A 23,003-nucleotide genomic window follows, 5' to 3' on the forward strand; every position below is an offset into this window, starting at 1 on the left:
TTTCCTTTATACATCTGTCCCTGTCCAATGGTTTAACACTTCTCATTTTATAATATTCTAATACAACTGCCTACACCATCCCAGTGGTCCTACATATTGCTTTGTGAGTGTAACTGTATTCCAATCTCACCAGCTTGAAGAGAAAGCAAGCAGTTCCCCCCTCCTTCCCACAAGTATCCATGGATACATCTCCACTTTTGTAGGCACAAGAGATCTGGCAGACAGGATTTAGGTCTTAAGGCTGGAATGTGGCACCAAGAAATCATTCCTCTCAAAACAGGAGCACACCCTGCTTACAGACTCAGCTGGCAAACTTTTGTAGCACACTGCTGTAGATTTACCAAGATCAACAGCATATGAGAACTTGTGCGCAGTGCATTTTGCCTTTCATGCTTTGTTCTCCCTTCTTCCACCACCAGTAACACACAGGAGCAGTTCAGCTGGATCAAACCACCCATCCATGTGCTGTCTGCAAGAGAACACAACAGCAGAGGCCCACAGCAACAGTGCAAATTGAATCAGTTGTCAGTGGTGGCTTGACCTTAGGCACCAAAGCCAAAGCAGGACTCAGCCCTCCTTTGTGGGATCTGCATTCAGGAGACAGGTATGACATCCATCAAAAAAAAAGCTCCAGTGACAAAAACAAACAAAAAATTAATTAACGTAAGATTGTTGATATTGCTCTACTTCAAAAATTATGGTTTAGCTATAAAAGGAATGAAAACCTTCATTTTGACCATATATTTCAAAGATAACCAAAGAGGGAACTACAAAACCTCACTTTGCAAATGTACCCAGGTATGTGTACACCGACAAGTATTTTAAACTGACCTTTTTCAAAATAGATAAACAAATTCACTTTTTTTGTTACATAGGTATTGAAATACATTGTTCAGGGTAATTTAGAACCTGCAGAATTCATTATGCGTTTTCATAGCCACATTTCCCAAGTGGTCTAGAAGTCTGCATTTCTGTTCTAAGCAGACATAATACTCCATGCAGTCAGGAAATATCAATTTACAGAATGCACATACAACCCCCTCTATCCATTCAGCCTCCAGAGCTGCAAGTTAATAAGAAACTAATACTTTGGGGAGTGAAAAAAAGATAAGGCCGATGTCGTAGACTCCCAAATCAGGAGATTAAGTCTACCAGGGACAGCAACCCTGGACGGTTTAAGAAACCAGAAAACCAGTATTTTTTTTAGGCCATCTCTGTACACTGTATGCAGAGTTGAATGACAATCACTCTACACCAGGTAAACATCAGGTCTACCCCATACCCCACTGCTACATACACAACACCAAGCAGCCTTAGTAAAAAGTGAGTAAATAGGAAGGGCTTGTTGATGTGGTTTACCTGCAGGAACAACTAACAGCAGCACTTGATAAATTCTAAATATATTGTTTTACTTCTCTTTCAGACTGATTCTGCTTTTAAACCAGAAGTAAGATGAGCCCACAGTGGGCAGGAGGGCAGTTGTTGCCTTCTTCAAGGACAACCAGGATACAAAATAATCAAAGTTATTTCTAAATAACAGTAACTGAAGGTATTAGGCAAGCTATCCAACTGTTCAACTTTAGTTGAACTGTACAAGTGGTCGTATAGATGCATTTGAGCTAAGTTCTTTGGGCAGAGTCTCTATGCAGCAATACTGTATCATGAGAAGCTGCCAGAGTGATGAAACACTACCAGTCCTAAATCAAGCACGTCAACCTAACAGCCTAGGAAAAATGCACCAAGTATAAACGAGCCCTGTCTCATTTTGTCATCGTACAATTTTTTAGCTGGCCTTTCTCTCTAAATATATACAGATGAGAGCACAATTAATAATAATTCACAAACAGAACACTTGCCAGGTTTAAAAAAGGAAGCATACTGTTGATGGGTCCCCCCTTAGCATTTTCTATGCTCTCCTTTGCACAGGAATAGCTGCTTTCCAGAGTTTTTTCCCTACTATCTTAGCAGAGGGTATTGCTCAAGCACTACAGGAATGACTCCAGTTCAGCTCAATGGCTTTGGTGTCATCACACACCCCCGTTTTCCTGTGAATTTTACCTGTGCTTATACAATTCCTATTTTACACAACAATCCTCACAGGTAAATGACTGCCCCTCCTAATTAAAGCTACACTCAGAGCCTTGCAGGAAGGTGTGACACTTAGATTTATTTCAGTAAGACCATAACTATAACGGAAGAGATACTGTGGGATACTTAGACGTTTTTCTAGCCTACTAATCCTCTAATTAACTGCTCAGCTTACCTTACTAAATACATCTGACCAATCTGCTTCTAGAAGACTTACAATAAACATAGCAGCTCTACAAACCTTGTTTGGACAAGTATGTCCAAAAGATATCAACAGACTTCAGCCAGACTCTGCAGAAGTTTCATTGTACTTTTAGATTTTCCAGAAATGTATGTGAAGAGCACTAAAGATGTGTATGTGTGCTTAAACACCACAAAACCCAAGCCCTTTCAGGAAAAAAAAAAAAAGCAGTTGCAAAACACGCTAATGTTTTGATTCTTGCACTATTGATATCTAATGTTTATAAGTAGTTTTATCTCAGTTCTAGCAGGCCTTACTCCATGACAGGGTTACACTGAGCACCACAACATGCAAGAGAAGCCGTGTCCCATCCCAGAAAAACTAAACAGGTCTTTGGACAGTGAACCAAGTGTTCATGTTAATCACAATAGAAAATTCAATTGTGAGAAAAGTCAGAAAGAAAAGGAAACATAATGCCAACAAGAGACTGGTCACAATTGTGAATGGCTATCAACCACGGCACACCACAGCAATTCATCAAAAAAACTGAGTTAGAATAAGCCCAAAAAAACAAGGGGGATGTCTTGTTCCTTCCAAGCTTGATTCCTTCCAAGCGAAGTATGACTAAGGTACAGGTGAGTATTTGGTTAAAATTAGAATCCCATTTGAATTCAGCCTGAGTATTCTGCAAGCCAGAAAATTCACCACCATACATAAACTTAGCAAACACTGTCACCAATCCAACACAAGATATCAAATTGCATATCTATTATTATAGTAGCTATTTTACAAAGTTGCATTTTATCACTGCCTCACAGTACTAATTCATTCAAAAAAAAATCTGCATCTCCATTCACTTAAATGTAATTCAGTGAATTCCTGAAATTACAGACAAAAAAAGCAGAAGTTTACAACTAGTCACCTCACACCTTTGCCTAGTCTTCTAGGCATATGCATGCTTGATAGAGTTTTGTGCCCAGGGCTGAAAGCAGCACCACAATGAAAACCAAAAATTGAGCACTGTACTACAGAGACCTTGACAAAACAAAAGGCCAACTGCAATCTGATGCACTCTAACACATCTAAATCAAACTCTTTCTCCTGCTTATGCAGGGGAACAGAAAATTTAGTTGTCATATATAAAATAATTCAGGAACCTATAGAGTTTTACACCTTAGGAAACTCCACCCCATAGATTTTAGTTTCCAGGAAACTTTTAAAGTAGTAATCCCCGTTACACACTGCATTGCAGTTACATGGCAGTGGTAGTGACAATCCATATAGAGGCTAAGCAATACTAGAATTCACTGTACGATACTAATACTAGAACACTAATACTAGAATTCATTGTACAAATCCCCACAAATGGAGATTTTTTAGCTGTGCCACTGAGGTCTGAAGAGAATGTTATCTCCATGAACACTTTACCACGTTACACAGCTCATTAAGTTCACCTTCCTTTTTTTTTCAAAAAGGAACAATTAATGGGCTATTTCAAGGTTCTCTACCAAAAACATCCTCGCTGTATTGCACAGAATCAAGTCAAGCCACAGTTGATAACTTTCAAATTAAAAAAGGCTGACTCAAAATAGTGCATAAGAAAAATAACCCAATCCAAAACACTCTCAAAGTCTGGTAGTATACTGTCACAATTGTAAGAGCACATTTTCTGTTCGAATTAAGCTGGGTACTATGATTAAGCAATTCTAACAACACAGCAAATATCTTCCCTAACACAGAAATCTCAAACTACTATGTCTATCACCAGATCTTTCATAAATTTCTTCCACAACTACTGAGTCTAAGGTAGCACACATTCTGAGCTACAGCTGCTAAATATCACTTGCACCAAATCACATTCGAGCCACTACTACATTACACAGCTGCTATTTACATACACGTTGCATTTTCTTCCCTTGACGAGCTTCTTCCATGCTGATGTGCAGAAGCAGAGAATGCCCTTGTAGGAGACCCTGTAATGAACCTCCCCAGAGATCAGAGCCTGCGCACACATGACTGCTTAGCTCGCTGTGCCTGACACAGATGTACTCCGGGAAATTGCTCCCCAGCCAATCGCTCCCGCTCCAGCCGCTCATCTCCCAGGCCACTGATTACGGCTACCGCAGGGTCACACAGCAGCAGAATGGGCAAGACGGCATGCCTTCGATTCCAGCTCAGGGAATACCAAAAAAGGAACTGAAACAAGAGTTCCACACTTCCAATTTTCTGCATCAACAGCTGCTAAGAACAGCTCCAAGGTAATTTTTTTGCTCTGATTCAAGACTTCATTAGCACTACAAAACGCATTTGTACCTCGGGTCCCAGAACAGAACAACCCAGAAGTCAAACATCTGCTAAGTGTATTTATAGCTGTATTATCAACCTCTCACCGAATACTCATTCCAATGCAGGTGTTTGTTGGTTTTTTTTTTTTTTACTAAGCTATATATTCTTGTTCAACAAAGCTCCTAAAAGAAAAATCCTCTTTTTTTTTTTTTCTTCCCCTCCTGTTGAAAAGGTAAAAAGCACTGATGTTAGCTGCAATTAATCTCGCGTGTCCTCCCAGAGTTAGGTGTCTCTGTATCAGGTACTACATGAGTAGTTGTATTTTTGACCTCCTTAAGCCAGCCTTGGAAAAATGCAACCTCTACTCCAGCAGATCAAATTCAGAGCTTCATTTTACTCTTTCCCTCTTCATCACTGACATGCCCTAATCTCCTTGTCCCATCACAAAATGCATGGGAAAACTGTCTCTTTAAGGAGTTATCTATAACTTAACCTTTAAGACATGCCACTGCCTTGCTTGTCCTTTTTTTTTCTTTTATTCCTATGTCTTGTTTGATGAGAACTCTAGCAATGAAGCTGGACTGGTGCCACCTCAACCCAACTTGGACAAAATAGAACAAGTAACATACTGTCCATGAACTTGGTGCAAATACATTGTGCAACTATGAAGATGGTATTTATCACCTAGCTGTAGAGAAATCAAAAGGCCACATTCAGTTCCTCTCATCTCAGTTCCTCTGCCTCGGTACAGAAAATTCTCTAACCATAGGCTAATGAAAGTATTCTCAGATAATGCTGACAAGAGAGTTTAAAAGTGGTTTGTTTCCACTCTGTAAATAGAAGTTCACTCTGACACACATATGCATCTTTCAACTTCCAAGCTATTGAAGACTCCCTGCTGCCATACATAATGGCTATAAACTAAATGATTCACACAGAAGCACAAAAGTTAAACATAAATTACAGATACCCGAACTCTTAGTGATCTCTTCTAAACTGGACATCCTATATCACACCTATTCTGTTCCCTAACACAGAGTACAGATTCATGCAGTTCTTCAGCTGCTCAGATGAATACTGAAACAGCTTATGCTGGACTGTGTCCTGGTGGCTCTCCCATACTTCAATTAACTGCTCCTAGCATAAATCCATACTAGAAGTAATTCAATCGCTACAAGGAAAAAAGATGTTTGTTCAGGTTAGGAGCGAATGTGTGAAGGGAAAAAAAGAGGCTGTCTATTCCTTAGGGATAGAATAAGAGGGGTGGGAATGACACAATTTGATTTTTTTTTTTTAAAGTTTTTGTAAGTTTGGTGGAAAAGCACTTGCTTGGTTTGAAACTTAAAAAAAAAAAAGAAAAAGACCTCTCTGAAGCAGCTTATTGAAATTTCTTTAGTCTGTAGTCAACAATTCCTTGTTAACAGACACTCAGTCTTTCGACAAAACAACAAAAAAACCCACACTCAGAAGCACACAAGCACTTTTTTTTCAAACAGATGAAGCTTTGTCTTTTAAGTCCAATACCAAACACTTTGTGGATAAACGTCTGCTCTTCCCTTAGAGTAAATACGAGGAAAAAGCTTCCCATCAAATGGAACAGCAATTGTCTCAACATGTTTAACTACAGAAGTATTCTAAAACAAACTGTAGGCAAATATATTCAAAATTATCACATCCTTGAACATGTTCAATGAACAACACTGTGAGAACTCAGAGCAGAACTATTCGTGCTGGAGCAATATTTTAACTGTATGTTTCATGTTGCAAAAAAATCTCTATGAACTATATAAGGGCATTTTTTAAATAAAGAAACGTTCATGAAACATACTTTTTCCTTCTTAATTTTCACTTTTATACCCCTTTAAGTTCCACTTCTTTGAGCTTATCTCACTCTATAAAAGCCACATTTTTGAAAGATGGGTCCAAAAGAGGGTGTACACTTTATCTAGACAAAAAAAAAAAAAAAAAGTATTTTATGTGAGTTCTAACGTCTTTGAGAACTTTTCATCTTTCCCAAGTGATATGCAATTCTGATCCCAGTCCATTATGAAGTGGCAGTGAACTGCCTTACTGCAGGGTCTGCAGAGTGTCTAGCAGGCAGAGCTGTGCTTAGTCTGTCATTCCGAAATGGCAGGACATTTAAAGTAGCCTGCAGTAAGCAGACTGAGCTCTCAGCAGGATTTACCACATGAGCCCAGCCCAGCTGCCATCGGACACAGATATGAGCACAAGGAAACTGAGTGCTTGCAGAGAGACCATACTGACATACCCACACATGCAGCCCTGTAAACTCCGAATCTATTGATACTTAAAATCCTGGGTCAGAGGGTAGGGAGGCGCTAAAGTTGCATCCACAGTCCAAAATCAACCCTTCCTTAGAGGAGCAAATTACTTCAAGGAGTTGAAGTTGATGATCCCTATTCTCCTTCCAACTCAAATTAGTCTATGATACTTGTGACTATCTTTCTAACACTGCAGCCCCAAAAAACCACCCCGTCCACGGGACACCCTTCTGCATGCAGCGTGGAAGGACAGCAATCTAACAAGCTCAAAGAACTCTCTTTTAGGAAAGATTTTTTAAAAGCAAGAAATAATTAAGAGCCAGCATGACAATACTGTAATGAGGCTTTATTTTGGAGGGGTTGAGGGTGCTGTGCCATGCGGGGGGGGGGGGGGGGGGGGAGTCAGGAAGAGAAGCAAGGTGCTAGGGGATTAAGATGATGAAGGGGCAAATTGTATGATGTAGTGTAAAGTTCATATATCAAACACCCCTACAGATGGTTTTGTTCAGCTTCTTATGAAACGGGAACCTACTAACTCATATTAATAAAACTTCCTAGGGGTTTCTTATTACAAAGAAATTACATACAGGGTATTCCTCTAAAGAACATTACTGCCTTAGCAAGGGAACCAGAAACCTTTGCCAGCAGTGCTCTTTATTTAATGATTAAAAATCAAATCCAAAAGTCTTACTGTTTACAAGTATTTTTCAGAAAACAATTTCTATATAACAGCTAGTTCCCAAGACATACATCTGCACAGCATGCTTCAACTTGCCTCGGCACGTACACATGGAACCGAGTTTTTCCAAAAAAAGAAAGGAAAAAAAAAAGATAGATGCATTCTGTACAGATATCTCTAGTGTGTTGCCCCAGTAGTGGATTCTTGAGTTTCTCAGCACATTGTAGGACAGCTGTCAGAAGCCACTAGGATGCTGAGAGCAAACATGAGGCAGATCCCTAGTTTAAGCCCGCCTGACATCACACAATTGCACATGATTTGGACAGCTGAGTATTATCTCTAGAGATCCCACTGAAATTTATACTTGAATCCTCATTAACAGCAAGATTACTATGTTCTCTAGTGTACTACATACTACTTGATTAATCACACCACATTCTGATCTGAATACAATGATGATGTAGAAAAACAAAAGATGTGTGTAATATTTTCCAGGACATGTTCCATGGACTCAAAACCGTCTCAAAGTAGTAGATGGTGAAATTCACCATGTTCCAATGGAAACCTCCACCAAGATCTTGCAGCAGCATGTATGAGCATGTGGCAGCATGCAAATGTCCCTGTGCTAGGCTCGGGAGGGTTGGGTGACTTGATTTGTTGGGGGTTTTCAGGTGTTGAGTTTTAAACTTTTCTGGGAGATTTTCCGGGTTTGTTGGTTTGGTTTTTGTTGTTGCGGGGGGTGGTGAGGTGTTGAGGAGTGGATTGAGGGAGACACAGAGGAAGTCAAAGTTGCTCACTTTACAACTGTACATACTGCCCTTAGCTAAATTAATCTCCAGGCATTTTGGCAGCAGTTTTTGAGAGATATTCTAGTTTTTCTTTATCCTAAAATAGTCTTAGATCACTGTGCGAGTTCACAAGAACTGTAGATGATCAGGGCTGTTTCAACACTGTTAAGAACCACCTAAGCAAAGCCATATGTTTAATTGCTCTACAACCACTTGTACAACTATTCTAAATTATGCAGTGGTTTGCACTGGAAGGGGACCTTGGAGACATCAAGTTCAATCTCCTTGCTGTGGGCAGGAACACCTTTCTCAGAGTTGCTCAGAGCTCCACCTGGCCTTGAACACTTCAAGGAATGGGGCATCCACAACTTCTCCGGGAACCCTGTTCCGGTGCCTCACCACTCTCACAGTAAAGAGTCTTCCTGCACATCCATTTAAACTTACTCTCTTTGCATTTGATCCTATTCCCCCTTGCCCTGTCACTACATCCTCTCATAAATAGTCTTGTCTCATCTTTCCTGTAGGCTCCTTTCAGGTACTGGAAGGGCACAGTAAGATCACTCCCAAAGTCTTCCTTTTTCTGGGCTGAACAATCCCAAGTCTCTTAGCCTTTCCTCATAGATGTGCTCCATCCCTCTGATCAGCTTGGTGGTTCTCCTCTGGATTCACTCCAACAGGTCAGTGTCCAAGTATTAAACACTTATCCCTAGATTAATTCCCCACAATAGATGGCACTGTTGTGAACAGTTGATGATTCCAGATACAAAGCAGCATGTAAGAGACAGATAATTTATATTACTTTTATTGACATTAAATAATTTTATCTTGGTTTTGTTGACATTATTTAAAATGCTTGCACAAGAAGGTCTTTCCCTGACAGCAGATCCTCAGAAGGGAATAGCAAGAGAAAAAAAAAACAAAAAAAATAAATTTAAGAAGTCAAATCATCCAATTATTGAGTTAGGACAAATTGCTCAAGTACAAGCAACCGAACTACACCCAAACAGAACAGTTCCTTGACAAGACAATCAACCATCAGCAGCTAATAAATAAAAGAATTCTTCCATGAATGATGCAATTTTTAATAATTATTCACCTATATCCCACAGAAAAGCGAAAGACTGAATCTCACCAATTCACCATGAATTCAAGGCTTAATTCTCCACCTTCAGCTTTCTCTGTGTCTCAAATTCTATGTTCATATAACTGCATCCCAGTCAAATCGAGTATCTGTATAACTTACTGACAACATATATTTACAGCGAACAAAAATTACTACCTACAAATCAAACTCACTAAGTTACAGCAGGAGGGTAAGGCAATGTTTCCAATATCTATAGGTAACTGACACAGGAGGAAGAATCAGCACTCCACTGGCCCAGACGTTTCTTTTTAATAAGAAGGCAGGCAGAATGGAAATACAGGTCCGCTCATGCAATCTGAGCTACAGCAGCATTTCACCATAAATTTTTAGCTAAGTGCCGTAATGTACAGGATTCAGGGGCTGTCCTGCCAATATTTTAATAAATTATTTTTTTAAAAATGCAAAAAAACCCAAAGACAAGACAAAACCAAACAAAATAAAAAGTCCACAAGTCACATCTCCAAAGATTTGCTGAAGAACTTTAAAGTATTTGAAATCCTTGCAGCATGAATGCCAGTCAGATTATTACCACTTCTACACATTCTGAATATTAACCGCCATCAGTCTACTAGCAAGCCTCTACTACAACAAACTCACAGCTACAAAAAAAAAAAAAAAAAAAAAAAAAAAAAAAAAAAAAAAAAAAAAAAAGGTTTAGCAATCCATATATTTTTATTAATAAGACAGACAGTACCAGAAAGCTACAATTCCTGTTTTTGGCTACTGCTGGCCCAACACGACCCGCAACATACCAGATCAGGGAACTGATCCAGCAGTGAACTGCACCACTGATATTTGCCATTCAATTTGGATGCCACTCAGTACCACTGAGGCACAGGCTGGGGAGACTGCTGAGCCCAGGGGAGGTAGAGCATAGGACCACAGGGCTATGTCTATGCAAATGGGCATGTCTAGCAAAGTCTGACTCGGACTGTAGTGGAGCCACACACTTCCACCACTGCTGTAGCTTCACAGCTTAGCTTAGAGAAATGGTGAGGTACCAGTCACATCACCTTACACCCTTCTCATAATATTCTGACAATGCAACATCTTTGCCTTACCTTGGATCTGCTGCTTTCCCACTTCTGACCCCTTTGCCTTCCCTCACTCTCACAAGCACCAGGCTCTTTTCCTGCCCTTGCAGACACTGACAAGATGCTTTCCGGACTAAGGGACACCCAGAAGCTGAGGGGGCACATCAGCCACAGCCACAGCCACATGCACACACACTGGAAACATCCCAGTGGACATGGCCACGTTGGTGGTATGCAATATCACAGGATGAACTTTGACAAGCATTGTTCTGGTTACCTCTGAAAGGCAGGCATGACACACTGTCACTTGAAAAGAAAGAAAGCAAAAATTCTGTGCTACTGTCAATTTGGAAACTGTAGACACACCTATAGGTGAATAGAAAAGGTTCCATTACATGAAAAATGAGGTCAGACTGGCCACAGTCGCTGATATTATGCACTCAGGCTCCTACAAAGTGCTGAGCAAGGGAAAGCTGCCCAAGCAACTCTCAAATGTGAAAGTAAAGTTCTTCAGTAGAAGTGTAGAGCGGTAAAAAGATCAAAGAAGTTGGTGGTGCCTATGTGTTTGGAATAGAAGTTTTTAGTTTATTCAATTTTTTCTAATAAAGACAATGTGTAAAATGAGCCAAGAAAAAAATCACCAGCATTGCTGGTTCAGTGGTAGAATTCTCACCTGCCATGCAGGAGGCCAGGGTTTGATTCCCAGACAATGCAGTCAGTACTTTTAGGGAGGTGATTCCATGACTCCACTCCAGCGAAGACCCCACCTGGTCTGGTTTTACAGTGGACCCCAGCACAGGAAGGACATGGACTTGCTGGAGACAGTCCAGAGGAGAGCCACCAAGATAATTACAGGGATGGAGGCACTTTTCCCTGAGAAAAGGCTGAGAGAAAAGTCTCTTGCACTTCAAATGGAAAGAAAATAGACTCACATTGGATATCAGGAAGAAATTCTTTACTGTTGGGTGGTGAGGCACTGGAACAAGTCGCCAGAGAAGTCATGGCTGCCCACCCAAGAGTGTTTAAGGCCAGGTTGGATGGAGTTCTGAGCAACCTGGTCTAGTGGAAGGTGTCCCCCTTTCCATGCTAGGGGTGCTGGAACTAGAAGACTGTGCCTTGCAACCCAGATAATTTTTTGATTCAATCATTCTGATTACAAATGAACATGTAACTCAATTAACATTCATTTCAGGAAACTAAAACTGACAAGTCATTTTTGAGCTTGTAGGGGGGCGGGTTAAGGTTTTGAGTTTTTCAGTGGCTTCAGAAGTTAAATCAGCTTATGGACGACATCTGACATTTTTCTCTTTCAGAAATCAGGAACTAGTTAGTCCAGCTCACTCTAACCATGAAGCCATATTTTAAGACAAATACTTTCTTGCCAAAATTCCTCCATTTTCCCCTTGCATTTCTAAAGCACAACAGTCTTAGCAGTCTGAAAAGCCTAAAATAAAGACATTGCTAGACAAAAACTGTCAAACCTGAAATTTCTAGGAGTCATTCCAAGGTCCTTCAAAAGGGCCACTGAAGGGACATTTAAAAGGAGATCCACTTCTGCTTCTTATTTTTCTTGCCTAATATCATGTAAAGCTATATAAACGAGCTCTTTTAGTTTCTGTTTTAAAAAAAGCAAGCAGCTGATTTTCTGATGTATGTCCAACTAGCAGGTTTCGAGAGAAATCAGTTTAAAAGTAAGGTGTTGATTTTGACACAACTGACTCATGCATGACACTGTACATGGTGCTTAATTTACGAGAAAGATCAGCTGACGAAACGCAAAGGGAAACCAAGATAGAGATCTAAAATTAGCCAAAAAAAAAAACAAAAACAAAACCAAAAAACCCACACCACAAAAAAACCAACCAACCCACCAAAAAAAAAAAAAAAAAAAAAAGCCTACCTCTTTTGTAGCCGTTTCATTCTTTGTCTAGAGGACAACTACTGATACTGGTTTTAGTATTTCGTTAGTTTTTGTTCTGTGAATGACCATGTAAAAGATAATCTACAAGACAGTACTTTCAAGAAGACACACATTACTCTTGCAAAGAGAAAAATAATGCTGTACGACTCTTACTGTAAATTTATGACTTGAGGGGCTACTTAGTAAGAAAAGTTGACAGCATCCAACACACGGCAGGCATCAGCTGCTCTTCATTTGCTTAACACTTCAGAATTCCTACTTCAGAGAGCATTAGCATGGTTTGCATGGGAGTTCTAACTAGCCAAGAACTATCAAAAAGGGTGCTCACTGAAAAGGCATTTTTCATTATTTTAAAATGAACAACAGAAGTTACCTTCTTTCTAATAAAGCCATAGACCATTTTCATGCACCTTAATCTGTACACTACCATCCAGCAGCACAAATGCATGTTCAAGGAAAGACCATTTGAGACAATAATTTTAAGTGAAATTGGAGCATGTACAACAAATAACTTAGGCATTTGGATTTCACACTGACTTCTGGAAGACAGACAATTACCTAGCCTTGCATAAAGTCTACCCATAAAATCTTTTTCTTGTCAGGCAAATTTGAACATGCAGAGTAGACTTACACCAGCCATGCTCCTTGCAATGCAATCATAGCAATTCTGACCAGCCTAGAACTCTAAAGCTGGCATCAATAAATCAAAACCATTGCCCTAGACACAAAGGCTCCTCTTGCACTCTCTGCCTGAACTTGAAACAGCCTTAAAATGTCCTTACAAACATAATTGATACCATTAACAGATAAAAAAAAATACCATGCCAAATCCACAGTAAACCCAACATTAAGACAAATACATAAAATACATCATCCAGACTGGAGATCTAAGCAAAAGAGCTTCCAGTAATATGAATCAATACACTACACCCTGGCTAAAAGAACTTCATCTTAACATTTTTAATTTAGGTTTTCACAGCTAGTAGGGAATTTTTAAACGTTGAAAAGAATGCAAGAGTTATTCTAGTCAATGGCAATTGTATCTGGAAACCAGAATTTTCTACACATATCAGATAAGAAGAAAAAGAGAAAGTAAAGAAAATTGCATTATTTTTCTCATTATTTAGAAACCAAGCCTCCAGAACAAGTATTTCTTTCCAATACTCTGAAATTAGTAGAGAAGCCACCTACACAGGATCCAATACTTCCTTTTACTGTGGAATATAAAATATGAACAACAGAGCTTACAGCCCTGGGGATGTGTTATGATATCAAATAAATTTCTGCAATCAGATATCTTAATTGCATATGTATTTAGACAACTTTAAATGTTCAGCTGGGTTTTTCTGGGAGGGAAGAACATCTTTACATGGTGGCTTTTGGCAATCAAAAGCACACAGCTTTCATTATTCCAAAAGACTGTTTCACCTCAAACAGAAGAGAATTTAAAAAAATGAATGAGATACAAGAGAACAACAGTTGAGCAGCTTTACTGAAACGTTCTCACCTCCTCCCAAAAGTAACATGTAAAGTAATATTTAAATAAAATATTGAAAATTTTGAACATGTCCTCTAGGAACTGCCAATGTTTCTAATGATAAAGTTCCTTTTTACAGTGTTACTTCACCTAAGTCTAGGCATACACAAAGAAATCAACCTATCCACCAATCATTTGAATTTCTCCTCACATTTCTTCACAGGACTGACTCTACAGAAGAAAATCAACCACCTGTAAACCAGGTTGGAAAAGTATCACCAACAGCAAGTTGTTAAAATTTTCCCTGTACAAAACAAACATAATCAAACTGGCTTCTACTACACTCTAACCTTAATCAAATGAGATTGTATCTGAACGACAATAAGACATTTAACTTGGACAGAAAATGGTACCTTTCAATTGACATTTGAATACACTTTGATATTTGGGGCAGCACAACATCATAGCTTTTGGTTATCTTAACGTAAATTTCGAATCTCCTATCTAGATGTACTTCATTTAAATAGAAGTAACAATTTCAGATCTGATTTTAACAAACTTTTACAGACTTAAAAACCTGCAGTTTCCAAAAGGACCCGTCTTTTCAATTTAAAACACTTTCATGTTGGTTATCAAAATCAACATAGCAGACGCATTGTTTTGTGGGGTTTTGGTGGGTTTTTTAAAGCATGTAAAGTAAATCATGCAAGCACAATGAGACAAATAAATGGCTATTTTAAAATATTTGTAGCCAGGCCAACTGTCTACTAAAAGCTTTTTATGCTTTTATGTCTGAGGTCCCTGAGCATTGACAGGAACTCAAAGAAAGGGTAAGATGCCCTTTTCTCTCTGGGACAGAACAACTGTTCCAAAAGGAAGCTCTCCCATTAAAGGAAAACTGACCTGTAGTCCACTCTAGAATTACAACATCCACCCAGGAAACTAGGGGGAACCTGAAAGTAGTGTGCTTCAAAAATCTCTTGCACTTTAATCCTGCCATTAACTCTGAATTTTCATTCATGAACAAGTGATTTAGATATACAAGGGAAGAGAACTTTTTGCCAACAACTGAGGTCTTAATACCTAAATATTTGAATGTAGTCATACATTGGGAAAACACACGGCATTCTGACAGCCTCAGACAGGAAGCTATTGTACAGTAGTACAGAGAACATCCATCATTCTCTCCTTTCTTACAGTTCTTCTAGACTTCTTTATTGAAGAAAATTATGAAGCTGCATAAATACCAAGAAAATTATGTTAAACGAAAAGCAGTTGAAAAAGCTGCAATGCTTCTTTACCCTTACTGTTTAAGAAACGAAACAAAGCAGCCTGAAGAAAGGTTTGCTCTATGTATTTGAAGCTTGTTTCCACTTTTGACTCATTCCATAATGGATGTAACTTTTGATTTTTGGTAACACATGGCAAAATGTTATTAGCAACTTACATTCATAAACATGCCTGCTCTCCTAAACAGAATCACCCTGGGCACATTGCACAACAGGAAACTACAGCACAATTCACTTTTGGAACCACTGTGTCAGCAGGTTTCACTTCTACTCTGGGTATTAATTTGAATATGCAAGATAGTCCCACATTTCTGTAAGTCCTTTTAGAAGCATTAGGAGATAAAGATAAGCACGAAGTTTTGAGAGATGTCATCAGCCACATTCACAGCCTAACACTTTATAAAGAGGATGGAGGAAAAGGGTGATGGAAGAGCATTCACTAAGGATTTCTTCAGATTATCTATTTTACTTTTCTTTAAATAATGATTTTCTTACTTCAATGTATTTTATTAATACTTTAAAGCAGTATTACATTCCATAACAAGCTTTCCTAAAAACTCCATATTCTTTCAGTCATTCATGTATCTTCCAGGTGTTGCAAACTAACTTGACTCTTTTTTACTGATGTTACCAATTGAACTGTCAATGCGTATTAAGAAAGCACAAACATTTACACTTGGACTTGAAGATCTTAAAGGTGTTTTCCAACCTAAATGAGTCTATGACTTATATGCTAAAGGAGAGACATCAGTGCTTACACTACTGAAGTGGAACATCCTTAATATTTTGTATTAATTCTGGAGCATCAACTGAAACACCATCTTTCTATCACTAACCTCTTCAACAAGGTTTTCTGAACAAACAGCAATAAAGTCACAACACACAAAAAAATCCTCTGCTTAAGTTGCTTTTATTGGAAATTTGCAAAACCACAGAGGAAAATTTTAACTATGTAAATTAGGACGCCACTGAAAGGGCCATTCAAAAAAGAATATTACTAATGTATCATCTAAGAGCCGAACATAACTCACCCACACTGCACTGCCTTAACAATCAGGCACCACTTCTTTGTAAAGAGAGCAGGCCTTGAATTACAGGCATTTCCTATTACAACAACAGAGACACACAGTTAAAGTCACCAGTAAGTATTGAAAACCAGAAACCTCACTTAGCCCTCAGCTGCCAAGGAAGACAAATTGCTCAATCCTCAGCTTCTTTGTTGTGCTGTAGGTGTATGCTATAGCACTTTCTAGGATGAAAAGACGACTTGATTGCTCTCAGGTGAGGGTCTAAGAATACCATGATAGGACCACATCCAATTATCCAATTTAAACCAAGTAATTCCAGCTGTTTAATTACATCTAGTCTCTGAATAACTTTGCTATAAACCACTGTTCTCATTAATGAGACTTCTGTCAAACTACCTGCTACAAGTAAGTTTAACACATTAGCTTACATATTAGTAGAATTCACTTAACAAAGATCAGCTTCCTCATCACTGATCAATTGTACCAAGAGCTTTGCTTCTTTTACATGGGCTCATTTGGGCTCTTGTTGCTTCACTGCTAACCAATAGTTTTCAGGTTTGGATTTTCTATGATTTGGATTGATATAGGATTACTGATCTTTTATCATACAGAATATAAAACACAACTTGTTTTGAAACTTTCTGGCCCCACCGGTGGTATAAAATTAGGAGATCATTGCTCATGACTGTCCCAGCGCATGATCACTGTGTATACCAAAGGAAAAAAGGATTATATTTATAGGTTGTTCAATTTCTGGTACTTCTAACAAAGCTCCCTCCTCAGAGCCTAGAGGGTTTAGAAGCACTTTCCTCAGTAATATGAACAGCACATGGCAGAGAGAACCAACAAAAGAATATAGCCACATACAGGGTGTATTTACATTTCAGCTTTTATTACTATCTGCCTAGAATTAATACACTGGAAAGCTGCTGTGGGTCTCTGCCTAGAACACACTTCACTTGGAGCTTAGCAACTCATGCCATAGTTGAGAGATAGTAGCACAGTAATATGAGGAAGGGCAATGTTATACTACTTAAAAGAAAGTCAGGTTTCAGTTACATGTGAAGCAGTATATGAAAGAAATACTGCTTGCAAATGCCTCCTTCTCACTTTAAGCAAGAAGCACTGGTCTACAGCCACCAACAAAACTTCTCTCCATGCTGCAGTGTAAGTCACTGTCAATCTTGCAGGTATGTGGAGTAAGCATATCAATTTTTCAGTCACAAAGCACATTCTTTAATAGAAAACATCCTGTAGGAATCCTTTGACATCACAGACTCATTGCTCACACAGAACAGGGCACTCAGTGACAATCCAGCTCCTTGGAGGCCATCTGTCCACACAGTATCAATTAAGTTGGAAAAAGCTTCCAACATTATAGAGACCAACCTTTGACCAACCATATACATGAGGTTAATGATAGAAGCCAGGCAAACCTCACTCTGATAATGAAAAGCACTGGATATCAAATAATAAACCACAAAAAAGGAGGAAAGAAATACAGCCTTGTCAAAACACTTAGAATTTGTCTCTCCTGCTTGCTGTTACACATTAATTTTCCACTGAATTCTCAAAAATTACCTTGACCACAGAACCTACAGAAGGACACAACCAAGCTCTGCTTTGCCCCATTTCACCTCTCACAATAAGCCACTTTCTTGATCATTACCTTATCTTAATGATTCCTATGTAAGCAAGAAGACATTGAAAGCAGTTCCCAGATTATTCTCTTTTCCATCTGGTACTTGACTTCAGGAATACTACTGGACTTAAAAATGTTTATTAAGGATCTGTTAGTGATTTGTTAGATTTGTACAAAAGCGTTTTGTTGTAGAGCTCTACAGGAGACAAGTTCTCCAAATGAAGGTCATGTCCATTCTTTTCTATAACAATACATACTTCTTCCACTTAAATTTAGTACAGCTTTAAGATAAATACATATACACATAAAAAATCTGTTCACCACCAAAGAGCTATTGTTCAGCTTTCATTAAATGTACAGTATATTGTATACATTCATGGTACTTGGATTTTTTTAGCAACCCTCAAGACCGGAAGGAATTTTTTTCTGTCTTCACCCAAGAGCCTGTTTTATACCACAGTACAACTGAAGCTGGAAACAGGTTCTCCATATCATAAAGTGACCATAATGCATAAAACTCTCTACAGCCTTACTTAAATTGATTCTTTGAGCTTGACTATAGCAGTAACACAAGCCACAAGACAGAAGTGAACATGGCATCTTGGAGGTATTTCTTTACTTTTCACTAGAAATTCAAGCATGTTGTATGTACACTTTTATTTTCAGAAACATGTATGCATGCAAATACAGATTCCCTATCTGTCCCTTTTTCCAAAAGTACTCAGCTCCCCAGCAACCCCCTTGGGCTCTCAACAGCTTCTATAGCACCTGACACCTGTACTGCCACTGCCACTGCCCATGCCTATCCCCTGCTCCTGCCCCCTCTGCAGCCTCTAAAACTTAAACCTCTGTTTGGAAATACTGACACCATTCCTAGAAGCCATTTCTGAAAACAGATACACATTTTCCTGGGTTCCTGCAACTTTCAGTGCCACCATATTCGTCTTCTGGCTACAACCTCCTCCAGCACCTGGAAGTGTGACTTTACTCAGAATATGCACCAGTGGGAATTTCAATTCAAGAGTGTTCTGCAGCAATCTCTTTGGGTAACAAGACTACAACTTCGAAAAAAAAAAAAAAAGCTGTTTGAAGAGTTATCATCTAAACAATGGTCATCAAGCATTACACATTTCTTCCAAGAACAGCCAAGACAAAATGCGTCTTTTTTTCAGAAAGGTGAAGTTCATTATTTGTTAATACATCAACCCCCAATAGTTTTCAAAGTGAGACCTACTCTTTCACCTCTCCCCCAGAGAAACCCAGCTATAGTGATGATACATGTGGACTAGGAAGCAGGCCATGTTTGAAGACTACTGTTTTCACATGCAAATGCTCACCTTTGCATTGCCCCAGGATCCGGATGTTTATCATCAGGCACAAAGCCTGGGCTACCATAAAGTCACTGAGTGTGACAGAGAAAAATTCATTATCTTATTTAACAAAGCAGCACATTTCAAGCTATTTCTGTATTAGGACTAGCTAAAATCACATATACCAAACAGCTCACAGTAAGTTGGATCCGTCGCCAATGAGAAAAGCACACTGAACTTTCTTGTTTGTCTGGCTTTTCAAAGCCTTCTGTCAATGCAAAGCTCAGAAGCAGTAGGTATATTCTTTGACCTGAGCATATCAAATTTCCTCAGATCCCTATTTATTTTTGCCCTTCATTTAGGTCTTTATAGAAAGGCAACTTACCATGCTCAAGAATTAAAGCCTCAGACTAATATTATTTGGCTTCACTCAACAGAATATGGCCATCTTCTTCCTGAACGATAAGCCAACACACTACCTACCAAGGCCATCTGCAGTACGCAAAAATTACAAAGAACTGGAATTTATTTTATTATTTATTAAATTATTGGAATTTATTATATTATAGTGTCCATAAACTTAAGTACATTTAATCACATCAAACAAAACACAGTTTGGCAAATACATTTCTATCATGTCGATTGGTGGACAGGTGTTCCATTAAAAAAAAGTTAGCATACTACCTCTATTTAATTTTTTTCTCTTTCTTGGTGATTTTTAACCTTTTAACCTTTTTTTGTGTGACCTGCTCTAAAGGCTTAAATCTATAATTTTACTTAGATTAAAAGTAAATCTTCATTCCATTGACTTTCAGGAAAAATACTCTCAACTTCTCAATAAACTGATCTTCTTCAGCTATTGCTCTACCTAAAGCACGTGTATAAAAACAAGGCCCAAAAATATTGATTCTTACAACACACAGAACCACGTACATTTACATACTTCAGTAAAAGCAGTCAAAGTTGATCTAGCAAAATACACTACACAGTATGCCTAAAAAAGCCCTCTCATTATGCTTCTAAAATCATGTAAAGCAATTGCAAGCATTTCATATAGGAACAGCAGTTAAGGCAGGTAAAGGATGGCAACACTGATGCCAGTAAGCAAAAGAAAAGGTTATTCTTTTTCTAACTGCCATGTATCAGCAGTTTGAAAAACTCAAGGATTTCCACAAAAATCAGTTAGCATAGCTTTAATCAAATAGCTTGTAATTGCAATCCAAATTAAGGATGGTTTTGTAAACTTAATTTATAAGCTGAATCATTATCTATCTGCAATTCAACCAAATATTATTTATCAGTGTATCTGCTTTATTAATTTCCTTTTTGATATCTCTCAATTGCATGCAAACACAGCAAAGTTAATAAAAAGTAAACAAGCTGAAAAAGGAAAGGATCCCTGCTACTCTTGGGTTTTATCACTTCCTTAAATGAGTCATAACATCATCAGATGCTATCTGTTTGTTTTTATATAAACAGTTTTAAAATTCATGGCTGGTAGGGTGTAGTCATTGACAAACAAAATGAAGACTTTACCACTAACAGGAACACCAACTGTGGCTATTCAGTAAGAAGTTTCTCATTTCCTTTTTCGTACACAAAGTCTGTCTGGAAATATGTTTGACACGTTAAAGAAATGCATGTGCTTACATAATAGTATATCCTCATAATAGTGCTATACAAGCCAAAGGAAAAAAATTCCAAAAATCAGTAGCCTAAAACAAGAAGTAAGTTTAAACACAATCTTTCCAATAGCTTTTTTTTTTTTTTTTTTTTTTTTAATAGAAACAAAGAAGCTATAAATCTGGTAGTGGTCTAAATAATCCTACCTTGCTGCTTAGAATGCTAAATAAAGAGTTTGCAATCAGTCCTTTGACTTCACGATTTAGCTAGAGAATCTAACAGCATCCCTTCTTTTAAACATTCTTTCTGGTGAGCAACCAGAAAAGATGACTGTCTAGTTTTGTACTCACCCTTGCTACACCAGTAGCATTATTCAGTCAAAATCCCTCTATAAAAGAGACAGAGATGAACAAAGTCCTAGAACAAAGACTGAAGCCACAGCATTTCCACCCATAACAAACTAAATGTACAGATATCACAAACAAAAGAAAAAAAAATTAGGTTTTTCAAAAACTGAAGCATCTACAGTATGGTATAATTGTCTCTGCTCTACATAATGAGGTATTTATTAAATGCTGTTAATATTTCCAGGTAAGGGAAAGAGATACCTATTATTACAGGCACATGATCTGGCAAAACACGGACATGCAAATCTGTTGTGTTTGGTCCCTCCAAGCCGAGAAACCAAGAAGTAATGCAACATCGGCCAATACAACAGCACCAGCCAACTGAAAACGTTAATGATTATTGTTACTGAGTATTTGCCTTGAAGAAATAGCAGTCATTACAAGTTTACAGAACTGAAGTTGTTAAATTAATACTGACATGACATGCCCACCAAAAACCAGCTGCAGGTAGACCAAAGCATTCACACGAACAGATGTGTTTTAAATCCATATTGTGAACAGAACTGGATGGTAATATAGTTTCACAACAAAAACCTGGGCGCAGCAATAGATCTGTCAGGGCTCAGCCAACAGATGTCACGGCAGTTCACAGCCAAAGCTACAAAGGGCCCTGAAATACCTTTCAAGTTTGTGCAACGCTACAAGGCAAAGTCTCCAGCACCAGCCAAAGGAACAGGTACATCGGACACCCCAGTTCCAAGAACTGCACACGGAGGATGCCACCATCCAAATGCTGTCCTGCAGGAAGTCCCTGCTGCTCCTCCCTGGCTCACTGCTGTCAACTGCAGCGGCCTCCCTCACCCCATGGGAGGTGTGCTATCTTCGAGATGCTGAGCAGCCCAGGTGAAAGAGCTGCAGGAGGAGATAAACACATGGCACAATAAAGAAGATAAGATAAGTAGGAGGTCCTGGGAGTCTGCTGTTTGCCAAACAACACTTTGGAATAACTGAGGCTCATCCAATCTTCAAAATACTGGACTTCCCTGCTTATCTATACGGACACCAGTGACACTTCCAAAATAGAGCTAACGACCAAATCAAGGATGACTACTGAGCACTGTGGGCAAGGAAGCCCATCTGCTGTTTTTCAGTCTCTCCAGTGAGAAGCAAAAGGCTTAGGGCAGATTAGATGCACCCAGAGGCTCAGTATATGGTTGTTAGCAGAGCTTTTATGCTATGACCACAGAAACCTCTTCCTGGAAGAAGATCCATCTGACAAAGTGTGGTGAGAGTATATTTGTCACCAGGCACAATAAGTCTGTGAGTATGGCTTTAAACCAGATGGAGTGGAGAAAGGTTGTCACACTGAGGAGAAGTGAAGATGCAGAGCCAGGAGGCTCACACACTTCCCTTGTGGAAGTGGCCTGTCTGCAAGTCCATCTACACAGCACGGGAAGTAACAGGACTTAGTCCATGCACCACTGCTGAGCTACAACCTCACAGGGGTTAAAATGATGGTGGGACAGCTCACATGGCTGAGGTGCTACAATGGAAGGTCAGAGGCTCTTTAGGAAAAACAGCCTGAAAAGGTAAGGAACATGGATTTCAATCTATGCAAAGGGATGGCTGCAACACACTCTGCTTGGAATAAGCAACAAGACACTGAAGACCCTATAGGCAAGGGTCAGAGAACAGTCCAACATGGGCAACTTTGTACTAGGTGCCTGTACAGACCTCCTGATTAAGAAGGGGCCATAGAAAAAGCCTTCATTTGAAAGCTGAAGGAAACTTCATGATTGCAGACGCTCCAGGACCTAAAATGACTAGTATCTGCTGGTAGGGTAGAACCAAACGCAAGCACTCCAGGCATTTTCTTGAATTTGT

The 23,003-nt window shown here is 38.9% G+C and overlaps 1 protein-coding gene and 1 pseudogene across 4 annotated transcripts in view; one reads left to right on the forward strand and one right to left on the reverse strand.

Moving 5' to 3' along the window:
- SLC4A7 (solute carrier family 4 member 7) overlaps positions 1-23,003 on the reverse strand; it is an 87,645-nt gene that overhangs the window by 56,819 nt on the left and 7,823 nt on the right. The window contains exon 1 of one of the 4 annotated variants that reach the window (XM_066320103.1): positions 4,168-4,306. The exons of the other annotated variants lie outside the window; for them this stretch is intronic. Coding sequence (XP_066176200.1) covers positions 4,168-4,203 — 36 coding nt within the window. The 5' untranslated portion in view covers positions 4,204-4,306. Of the gene's footprint in view, positions 1-4,167; positions 4,307-23,003 lie in introns of those variants that run through there. 4 annotated transcript variants of the gene reach the window in all.
- On the forward strand, positions 10,604-11,085 carry LOC136375444 (large ribosomal subunit protein uL15 pseudogene; annotated as a pseudogene).

This window comes from Sylvia atricapilla, chromosome 1 (genome assembly GCF_009819655.1).
Source record: "Sylvia atricapilla isolate bSylAtr1 chromosome 1, bSylAtr1.pri, whole genome shotgun sequence".
Taxonomy (NCBI): domain Eukaryota; kingdom Metazoa; phylum Chordata; class Aves; order Passeriformes; family Sylviidae; genus Sylvia; species Sylvia atricapilla.